This window comes from Petromyzon marinus, chromosome 43 (genome assembly GCF_048934315.1).
Source record: "Petromyzon marinus isolate PM22_M1 ecotype Great Lakes invasive population chromosome 43, UKy_Petmar_22M1.pri1.0, whole genome shotgun sequence".
NCBI classification, from domain to species: domain Eukaryota; kingdom Metazoa; phylum Chordata; class Hyperoartia; order Petromyzontiformes; family Petromyzontidae; genus Petromyzon; species Petromyzon marinus.
The window spans coordinates 15,910,106-15,922,203 of NC_133709.1; the positions used below are offsets into that span (position 1 = coordinate 15,910,106).

Genomic DNA, 12,098 nt, shown 5'->3' on the forward strand with positions numbered 1-12,098 from the left:
AGCAGTTAGTCGAGTAGGCCAAGCCCTCTACATGGGTGGAGGAATCAACAAGTAAAGTTCACTGGAACAGTAACCATTATAGTAACGACATAAGAATGATAAGGAGGTGAATGACTGCCAGCGAGTGTGTGAGTGAGCGACTGGAGTAAATAAGCCAGTGCTGGATCATCAATAAACCCGACTGCTTTACGTAAATTAAATGAATTAAATTAAATACAGTGAAGTAGGAACTGGGTGCTCTATTGCAGATATGTATGCATTCATAATAAACGTTTTTGGGTTAGATCGCGTTATTTATAAATGTGTCGTAACCCTCCACCACCCGACACGGCCAATGAGCATAAAAAGTGTCACGTTGACAAAAGACAAATAGTTCACTACTTTAGCCCACCGGTGTGTTAAAGAGTGAATCCACAACATTTACAGTTTGAGTACGACATTTCGCTGGTAATTACATCCAGCATCATTGGGCAATTCGCCAGAATGGTGAAGCCCTCACTTGCTCCCGGTCTTAAATAGAAGAGCAGCAGCAGGGTGACGTCATCATTTAACTCATTCAGATGCAGTGATTTGAGGCGGGGGGGGTATTGTAATTAGTTAGTATGCGTTTCCCCTATAAGCCTGTAGCTATCAGAGATAATATGTATGCATGTTGAACTTATTTCGCAGCGAACGTAGCCTACTGTGCTAATGGGAGAGCTTCGACCGAATTTGTGCTTTGTATGAAAGCAGCAATAATTATTCGGAATTAAAGGGCGACTTTGACACAGAAAATAAAACCAAGGTTCTTTGATGCCCTATTTGCAAGATGAGTAATATAGCCATTCCATAGTAATAGGTTTTTACCCTTTTATCTGGCACAAAAACTGACACCTTTATACAAGGGATCATGTTTGCAATAACCACAACACAAGCAGTCAAAATGCAAACAAAAAGAGACAACTCTGACAATGATATGCACTGTCCTTGAAATTGATTGGTCCACACCCGAGACAGCTTTTCTTAGAGCCTAGTCTCCACTGGTGTTGGACCAGAAGACGCCAAAAGGCGTACTTCTTCAGCTTTTCTTAGAGCCTAGTCTCCACTGGTGTTGGACCAGAAGACGCCAAAAGGCATACTTCTTCTGGTCCAACACCAGTGGAGACTAGGCTCTAAGAAAAGCCGTCTCGGGTGTGGACCAATCAATTTCAAGGACAGTGCATATCATTATCAGTTGTCTCTTTTTGTTTGCATTTTGACTGCTTGTGTTGTGGTTATTGCAAACATGATCCCTTGTATAAAGGTGTCAGTTTTTGTGCGAGATAAAAGGGTAAAAACATATTACTATATCTTGCTACTGGCAAAGGAGGTCTCATAGTGTAAATAGCCATTCCATGTCAGGTCAAAAATCGTGTTGTACTAAGCAGATGAATGTTTAAACTATTTATAAGAATATCATTAAATATAATGGGATTAAATGTGGTATGACAGTCTGTGATATTATGATGAACTAGATTTTTGTTGTTGAATGTCACCAGATTTTTGCAATCCCAATAGAAAGAAATGTATGCAGGCAGTGACTGACAGTAGAATAAGTATCTGAGAATTCGGCGGCGAAATGTCTTTTACATCCAGCTTGTGATTTAACTTAGAATTATGCATGAAGTGCACTGCAAAGGAGTGCAGGGGGGGGAGATATAAGGGGGGGGAGGGGAAGCAAATCTCTCCAGTGCTGCCACGGTGGTCCACTCTACTCCAGTGACCCGGGTGCTGAGGCGGGGTCCACTTTCTGCCCCGCCTCCTCCCTCCCCCCTTCTCTCCCCCCCCCCCTACTGCCGAGGCCTACTATATAACCTCGTGCCACGGCAGATCTCTCGCCTACTTCATCAGTTTTAGATTTAAAGCTTTCGTGACTGCAAGGATCCATACTCTTTGGTTCTATTGGGTAAAGTCACGTAGGTAAAAAAGAAAATAACAAAAATCACGACGTTTCGACCACAACACAAGTGGCCTTCATCAGGTGAAGGAAGGAGGCGACCTGCGCTTGACTTTTTTCACTCCAACGCTGTCCTCCGGACAGGTTGGTCCCTTCACCTGATCAAGGCCACTTGTTTTGTGGTCGAAACGTCGTGATTTTTGTCATTTTATTTTTTACCTACGTGACTTTACCCAATAGAACCAAAGAGCATTCATCGGTTTTCTCTTGCTGTGGTCGTCCCACCTGATGACGTTTGCTTGTGTTGCGATCGAAACGTCGGGATCTATGATTTTTCTACCTACGTGACTTTTACCGAAATAGCCGAAGAGTGCGGAACTTATTTCAATTGTGGTGCATCTATTTTTGGTTGCTGTGTACCTAACCCCATTATTTAGGTAATGCGTGAGCATTGAATATCGCTCTTTTGGCTTTCGCGGGACTTTCCAAAAATGTAACCCCCACGGATATTCAAGGGTCTCCTGTATAGCTCTTTGTCAGAAGCGGCCTGGCCACAGATGATAGCTAAAAGAATTGGCTTACCACGTGGACATTTATCATAGCAAAAATACTCTAAAAGCATGTTTCTAAATGTGCAGGGAAAAAAAACGGATAACCCGGAGAAAGGACCACGCAACCACAGGGAGAACATGCAAAACTCCAATAAACAAAATACAATAAGTAGAGAAATCAGAGAAAATGTAAAAAAAAACAATGCCCATATATAAATCGATATTAAATACATTTCCTCAAATGGCAGTTGGCTTGGTGTTTTAAAAACCATTCATAATAAAGTTCAATAAAGTTAAGTTACAGACACAGAAAAAAATGTTGGGACGTTTATTGCACAAGTATATAAACAGAAAATGACATTATGGCAAGTAATATAATTAATGAAGAAAACAAACACACCGTTGTGAAACGCTAAATGATGAAGATAGATTGATTACCATCTACTACTGTACGTAGTCTTTAATTCATAATGAAGTTTTTTGGGTTATATCACGTAAATATAAATGTGCCACAAACTCACCTACACCCGAAACAGCCAATTAGTAAGGGTTGTCACGTGAACAAAACGTGCCGAATTAAATCTTGACTTAGAGCTTTCGTAACTGCAGCAATTCATATTCTTTGCGTCTTTCGGTAAACTCACGTAGATAGAAAAAGATATATAACAATAGAATAATAATAAAAATAAAGTGAATAAAAAAGAATAAAAATATCAGGACGTTTCGATCGCTACACAAGCAATCGTCATCAGGAGAAATAAGAGGGGGAAACCGCTGTGGCAGGCTGTTTTTAAAGGTTTGAAATGGGTAGAGCCCAAGGGTCATAAACAAAGTGGGCAGGGCTAGTGATGTGAAAGTGAGAAATTTGCGCTATCATTTGTGGCCAGGCTGCTTCTGAAAAAGAGCTATATAGCACGTTGGTCCTTGTCTGGTAAAATAAAAATGTCATGGAACCTCCTTTGACAGTACCAAAATATGAGAATAGGTTTTCCCCTTTTTTTCTGGCAACAAAACAGGTGTACAGCACAAAGACAATGCACTATCAGAGTAATGAGGGCTCGGAGTGATAGTGGTTAATGCAGACGTGATTCCTTGTAAAAGGTTTCAGTTTGGTGTTTTAACATCTTAACACAGCTGTTTTATTGCCAGAAAAAAGGGGGAAAACCTATTCTCAAAATAAAAATAGTTTTAGTTTTAATAGTTTTTACAATCAGCTTCATCTTCACGAAAATGTGAAGAAGTCTCATTTTTTTCCAGTCTTAAATATAGTAAGATGATGTCATCACTGCGCACCTACAAGTATGAAGCATGGAGGTTAATTTTGCCCTTAATCATGGACCCGAAGCGTGCGGCGAGTGGTGAAGGTGAATATTAAAGGTATGCAAAAAGTTAATTTCATGTTTATTTATGCTTTATTATGTTGTTGTGTAATGTACTGCATTTTAGTCGGTGTTTAGTAAATACACAGGCAAGTTTGTTATGCTCTGACTAGCCGTGGCTGTGGTTCCCCTATTTCCCGTAGGCCCTGTGCTAAACCAACCATGGATTTGCCTGCCATGGCATTTTCCAGAAACCTAACCTTCTACGGTTGGCGAGGGATTGCTGTATGCGTGTTTTGTGTAATTATCTTGGTGTTGTGTACATGGCCCATGGTCTGGTGTGTTTTTTTATATAAAGTAAGGGTGTTGTGTGCAGGGCACGTGCTGTGTGTCGTTTGTAAGATACTACATGGTCCCTGGTGTTATATTACAGCGATGTCCATTTCAAATAAGGTGCATTAACAATTGTCGGCCGTCATTACGTAATAATATACGCTTCCAAGCAGCACTCAGCCTATTTTTGGAAAAAACAAAAATCCGATTGGGATTTGGCAAAGTACATAAACTATAAAAACCGATATCTGGTACTAAAGATGAACTCGCGAAGCTATCAACAGAAGGTGTTTACTGGATTATTCGCTCCTTTTGGCAAATGCTATGTTGGTCAGACAGGATGAAAGAATTGCACAAGACTAAAAAAAACACCTGATAAATGTCAAATTTTTACAAACACAACTGTCAGCATTTTGATTTAAAGCTTTCGTGACTGCAGTAATTCATATTCTTAGTTCTTTCGGTAAAGTCACGTTGAAGGGAAACAATAAAATAATAAAATATATATAAAACAATAAAAATTCTCACGACGTTTCGACCATAACACAAACGGTCGTCATCAGGTGTGTCGGTTTGCATAAATGTATTTATTTTTAAACGGTGTATTTATTTATTTATAAAAAACGTTAGCGCCACGCGCAGCGATTTTGCAGTTTATTTAGAAGGACTAGTCCAACTATGTTCTGAAAAAAGGAGGGGGGAGACGAAAAATTTAATGTATGCTGTCTGAAAGCCACTGTAAGCGTGAACAATCAATTAAGACCTGAAATGGTTTATCAAATCTTTCCAATGATTGCTAAGCCAGAATCCATCTTCTCGGTTGAAATTGTCTCTGTGCTTGTATATGTGGATAGCCTCATGAACGAATCTCTCATGGTAGCCAGATGGCTTACAAAGAACCTCTGTCTTGGAAAAGTCAATGTCATGTGAGCCTACTGAATTATAACAATGATCTGCCACGGCCGAGGTGTTGGTCCTACCGTGTTTAAGGTCTGCTTTGGGTTCACGAATGCGGTCCGAGACAATGTAACTACTACCACTGAGGCAACTTAGTTTGTAGACACCAGGGTATTGTATGTCCAGAATCACATCTTTTACAGACGGAACCAGATCACGGATTTTATGTAATGTGTACACCGTTTAAAAATAAATAAATTCATGCAAACCGACACACCTGATGACGACCGTTTGTGTTATGGTCGAAACGTCGTGAGAATTTTTTTATTGTTTTATATATTTTTATTATTTTATTGTTTACCTTCAACGTGACTTTACCGAAAGAACTAAGATTACAACTGTCAGCAGTTGCAGAACATGCCTGCCAACAAGGATATTCAATTGATTTTGATAACATTGATGTTTTGTGTAACACATCATTATTTATGGTCAAGACTAATTAGATAATCTGTTGAAATTGAGAGAAAAAAATATATGTTTAACCGTTCTCATAGCTATAGCCTTAGTACTGTTTGGAAGCATATTATTACGTAATAACAGAAACAATCATGAAAGTACTTTTTTTTAATAGACGTAGCTGTAATAGAACACCACAAACCATTTATTTAACAATCATGAAAGTACTTTTTTTTAAATAGACGTAGCTGTAATAGAACACCACAAACCATTTATTATCTTGCAAACAATACACAGCACGTGCCCTACACACAACACCCTTACTTTATATAACAACAAACCAGACCATGAGCCATGTACACAATGCTACACTGAAATAAAAAAAGCAAACAAAACGCGTTTTGTGTCGTTTGTTAAACAACACAAAACCACACCAACACGCACACTGGTTCCTGCACGTGACACAAACCCCACCAATTCCACGCCTATTTATGTAATAGTATTTGGGTCTTTCGGTAAAGTCACGTAGATAGGTTCAAAGAAAATAACCAAAAACTACGACGTTTCGATCGCAACACAAGCGGTCGTCTTCAGGAAAAGGGGGCTTTAGCTTCCAAAGGCAAACAATTTATAAGGGTTTGAAATGGGCGTAGCCCAAATGTCAGCAGCCAATGTTAATGCAAGTGGTGGGCAGTCAACCCGACGGTGGTTGGTTTTCCACCAATCAATGGGCTGTCAGGTGAAAATTAGCATGTTCATGGCAAAAATCGCAGAGCTACAACCGAGGGGTAGTTGGCACACAAAGTGGCTGTGTTGGTGTGAAGCTTGTGAAATGGGCGTAAAAGGTGGTAGGATGGGAACATCAAAGCCAGTTATGATTTAAACTGGTTGATAACGTCCTTGCAATGATTGCTCAGTTTGTACCCATCTTCTCGGTTGAAATTGTGTCTATATCTTTGTTGATGGCTAGTGAGTTTGCAAAGTACCCTCGTCTTAGAGAAATAAATTTCGTGTGAGCCCACCGCATTAAAACAAATTTAGGTAATTATATTGATTAACATGCACTGTATAATTGAATCTTAAGATAATCTATTATAAATTATATGAACACTTCACATTAACACCCCTGAGTGTGGGAGGCAGGCGACGACTTCGCTTACCTTGGCCAGCTCCAGCGTGAGCTGCTCTCGCTCCTCTTCGGTGAGCGTCATGGTAGTCGCCACCTCACCACCAGAGAGAGCATCGCCTCTGCCCTCATCACAGACCTGCGGCCCCCTCTCACCCTCCTTTCCTTCCGGAGAAACGAATTTATTTGGCGAGCCGAGACTCACATCTATGGAAAGGTCACATACACACAAACAAACACACATACACAGTCACATATCTGTGAGCACATTTATACACGTGTATGCCCAAGAATGGTCAGATGGCTCAATCAAAAGATCAACTACCAAACAAATTCTACTTTCGAGTTAATTCAGCCCAACTGGACACCTATATTAATTTATTTTCAGTAACATGGAATCTTTCTTTCCAGTATCAAAGTATAAGAATAAGTTTTACTGTTTCTGGCAATAATACAGGTGTTAAAATATGTTCAAACAACAAAATAAACCTTTTGCAAAGAATCATGTCTGCATTAACCACACATACCAGTGGTGAACATGCAAACAAAGACATGCTCTGATAATTATATATATGCATGGTCTTTGAAACTGATTGGTCTACACCAGAGACAAGTCTTCTTTAGGGCCTAGTATCAACCAGTGTTAGACCAGAGAACGTCAAAAGGCGAAAGCAAAAACGCCTTTTTGTCCTATGGATATGTCAAGTTTCACGTTAACTTGTTCATTCAGTAAAATAAACTTACGATTAACCTGGGTCACCAAAATGACACAAGTGGAAAACTTAAATATGGAGTACAACATTGAATCAGAGCAAAGACAACCAAACAGCGATGAGAGCAACAACAACAAAACACACCCAAGTGCGAATCAATCAGTCCAAAAATAACCGCATGACGGAGGAAATCGAAAACAGCAAACAGTATAACACGACGCATAAAACACGTTCCTTCGGAGTGGGCAGGTAGGAACTTGGTTGGACAGCGCATTCGTGCGATCCGTGTTGGATACCCTAGTCGTGTTGGAGGTTGTAGCTGTTACTATCGCATCTGATGATGATTCTTCATTTATTGCTGATGTTGGATCTTTAAGTTCATGCAGCTGCTGCAGCAGCATGTCGCTACCCCTGTGCTGTGACGTCGCCTCCTGCGTGCACCACGCGCGCCAATCCACCCGACCTGGTCCTTGGACGGCCACGATGCCGTCGTCATCGCGCACCACGGTGCACGATGTTGAGCAGGGCGTAGACTCCGCAGTCTCCGCAGTCGAAGCCGTTCGGTTGTTGCGGCACACAAGCACCGCGGACGATCGCCACCCGGCGTGCTCGCCGGCTCGGCGCGCACGACCTGGGCCACCACCGCGCTGGCGAAGGCCGCGGTGCTCTTGGCGTTGCGCAACTGCGCCCCGCGCGCAGCCATTGAGTCTAACAGCATGGCAGTCGACCTTGGTGGGCACGTGGCGTTGGCGATGACCATATGATTTGCGTATTTGCGTGCGGTGGATATCATACTTTGTTCAAGCTAAAAACAACACTCACCAAATACGGGTAAAAATTAGTGCCGAAAACAATTATGCGGATGGAATTCCGGATATGCACGACTGACAGACAAATAATCCCTGGTGGGCAGTGTGGAACCTGTTGTTCCTACCTGTATAATCCAGTATTGTATATACGAAGTGTGTATTTCGTGGGTTATTTGACTGCCATCTAGCGGGTAACGACAGTATTGTGCTCTATAACAGTAAAATACGACTGATGATTATGAGCACATACGTACATCAACAAACACTTGTATCAGTGACTTCAAACTTTCGTTGACTGCAGGAATTCATATTCTTTGGTTATTTCGGTAAGTGGAGTTCTGACATTACCGGTACGGTACATTTCATTAAAGAGCGTATTTTTTTAAAATATTATTATTTTTATCTCATTGCCGCTCATGGCGTCATTGTCGTGACAATAAGTAGTCATTCGCTACTCTCGCAGCTGCGCATGAACCCCGTGTTAAACGGACATCACCAAACTATTCCGTGAAAAAAAAACAAATTACCTCATATCCGCAATAGGGGGCACCATAGATGGCATTTAACCAAACTTGCCATCCCCTACTACACGTACTTGTTATGGCTTTTGTTTACGTGGAGCCATCGGTGACCGTATTGGGACGATATAAAGAGAATAATTGTTGGTTTATACACGGCGGATTATAACGAACTGTATCACAAAACGCTTTCGCAATCCGCGAAATAACCGGGAGGCGCATTATAGTGAGACGTTGTCAACGGAATCACGATTCAGGACTGACCGCCCGCACTCCAGCGTACGACGCAGCACAGCATATCATCACCATACATCATCACCATCACAGCACATCATCACCATCACAGCACATCATCACAGCACATCATCACCATCACAGCACATCATCACAGCACATCATCACCATCACAGCACATCATCACAGCACATCATCACCATCACAGCACATCATCACCATCACAGCACATCATCACAGCACATCATCACCATCACCGCCGCACATCACCATCACAGCACACCATAACCATCACAGCACATCATCACCATCATCGCCACACATCATCACCATCGCCACACATCATCACCATCACCATACATCACCACCATCACCGCCGAACATCATCACCATCACAGCACATCATCACCATCACCGCCCATCACCATCATCGCCACACATCATCACCATCACCGCACATCATCACCATCACCGCCCATCACCATCATCGCCACACATCATCACCATCACCGCCCATCACCATCATCGCCACACATCATCACCATCACCGCACATCATCACCGCACATCATCACCATCACAGCACATCATCACCATCACCGCCCATCACCATCATCGCCACACATCATCACCATCGCCACACATCATCACCATCACAGCACATCATCACCATCACAGCACATCTTCACCATCACAGCACATCATCACCATCACCGCACATCATCACCATCACCGCACATCATCACCATCACAGCACATCATCACCATCACAGCACATCATCACCACACATCATCACCATCACAGCACATCATCACCACACATCATCACCATCACAGCAAATCATCACCATCACCGCACATCACCGCCGCCCCTCACCATCGCCGCCCATCACCGCCGCCCATCACCATCATCGCCACACATCATCACCACCATCACCATCACATCATCACCATCACCGCCCCTCACCATCACAGCACATCATCACCGTCACAGCACATCATCACCATCACCGCCCATCATCACCACCATCACATCATCACCACCATCACCACACATCATCACCACACATCATCACCATCACCACACATCATCACCACACATCATCACCACACATCATCACCATCACCGCACATCATCACCACACATCATTACCATCACAGCACATCACCACCATCATCGCCACACATCATCACCACACATCATCACCATCACATCATCACCACACATCATCACCATCACCACACATCATCACCATCACCACACATCATCACAGCACATCATCACCATCACATCATCACCATCACCACACATCACCACACATCATCACCATCACAGCACATCATCACCATCACATCATCACCATCACAACACATCATCACAGCACATCATCACCATCACATCATCACCATCACCACACATCATCACCATCACCATCATCACCACACATCATCACCATCACCGTACATCATCACCACACATCATCACCATCACAGCACATCACCACCATCATCGCCACACATCATCACCACACATCATCACCATCACAGCACATCATCACATCATCACCATCACCACATATCATCACCATCACCACACATCATCACCACACATCATCACCATCACCACACATCATCACCATCACCACACATCATCACCACACATCACCATCACCACACATCATCACCATCACCACACATCATCACCATCACAGCACATCATCACCACACACCATCACCACACATCATCACCATCACCACACATCACCACCATCACCGCCCATCATCACCACCATCACCGCCCATCATCACCACACATCATCACCATCACCACCATCACATCATCACCACACATCACCACCATCACAGCACACGCCACGTCCCACCACCCCGCGCCTTTGGCCTCCCACCCCACTTTGCGTCGCATCTTCACCACGCCGCGCTCGCCACCGATGTCTCTACAGAAGTAGCAGTGGTTAGTGCCTCGTGTTACAATTCCACCTGCAGCTGGTCAAGGTGGTCAGTGGTTAGTGCCTCGTGTTACAATTCCACCTGCAGCTGGTCAAGGTGGTCAGTGGTTAGTGCCTCGTGTTACAATTCCACCTGCAGGTGGTCAAGGTGGTCAGTGGTTAGTGACTCGTGTTACAATTCCACCTGCAGGTGGTCAAGGTGGTCAGTGGTTAGTGCCTCGTGTTACAATTCCACCTGCAGGTGGTCAAGGTGGTCAGTGGTTAGTGCCTCGTGTTACAATTCCACCTGCAGGTGGTCAAGGTGGCCAGTGGTTAGTGCCTCGTGTTACAATTCCACCTGCAGGTGGTCAAGGTGGTCAGTGGTTAGTGCCTCGTGTTACAATTCCACCTGCAGCTGGTCAAGGTGGTCAGTGGTTAGTGCCTCGTGTTACAATTCCACCTGCAGGTGGTCAAGCCAACAATACTGCTGCTGCTGCCGACGCCTGCTGGCTGTGACCACCTGGACGTGAGATTGTAGCTGCTGCTCTTGCTATCGACATCAGCAACCGTACAAAATAACAAGAGATACCTTAGGTCCTTATTTTTTGCCCTTTCTGGCAATAAAACAGTTTGCTCGAGTATCTTAACACTTCTTTTATTGCCAGTATAAGGGTAAAACGTATTATTATTATTGTGTTTCTACAAGAGGTACCTTGTTCGGCGGCTTCCATACCAGGCCACTCTTCTCTCTGTCGCTCGTCGCAGTTTAATCACCGCCTGTTTATATTGAATATTGACTAACGATGTGCGCGCGTGCGTGCGTGTGTGTATCTATTCGTGCTGCTGAACTTTTAAGAAAATTATCTCCCCTCCGATCACCCAACACAGCTGCTACGAGTACAGTAGCGTACAGTGCAGGTGCAACGCGATGTACACATCCGCATAGCCGGCGATATGACGTCAGCCGCGCGCATCTCACGACATTGCGTCGTCACGGGCAAAACCCGGCGACGTGACGTCACCACAATCGCCTCGTGACGTCATTACGCACGCGCTTCAGCTTACCCCACGAGGGGCCGCCAAGGCGGTCGCCGGTTCGATTCCACGGCGCGGCAGCTGAACCAATGGTGCGAGTTTCCTGCCGGACGTCTGCGGAGAAAGAGCTTCATAGCTCATCGGATTCCTCCGGTCTTAATGAAAGATTCTGATTATACATCTCACCCGCTGCCTCTGTGCCTGCCCATCCCCCCGCAGCAATATTAGAAATGTGTCCACCGCCGGT

General features: G+C 43.9%; 1 protein-coding gene across 4 annotated transcripts in view; it reads right to left on the reverse strand.

Annotated features, from left to right (window-relative positions):
• The window catches only part of LOC116957815 (tumor protein D53 homolog), a 32,903-nt gene extending 21,097 nt beyond the window's left edge, over positions 1–11,806 (reverse strand). For 2 of the 4 annotated variants that reach the window (XM_032980203.2, XM_032980202.2), the window contains exons 1-2: positions 11,529–11,806; positions 6,632–6,804 (exon numbers count right to left, since the gene is read on the reverse strand). In XM_032980203.2, the coding sequence (XP_032836094.1) occupies positions 6,632–6,804; positions 11,529–11,547 (192 nt within the window). In that variant the 5' untranslated portion in view covers positions 11,548–11,806. The remainder of the gene's footprint in view (positions 1–6,631; positions 6,805–11,528) is intronic. The other 2 variants (XM_032980204.2, XM_032980205.2) reach the window with 2 other exon arrangements.
• Positions 11,807–12,098: the final 292 nt, after the last annotated feature.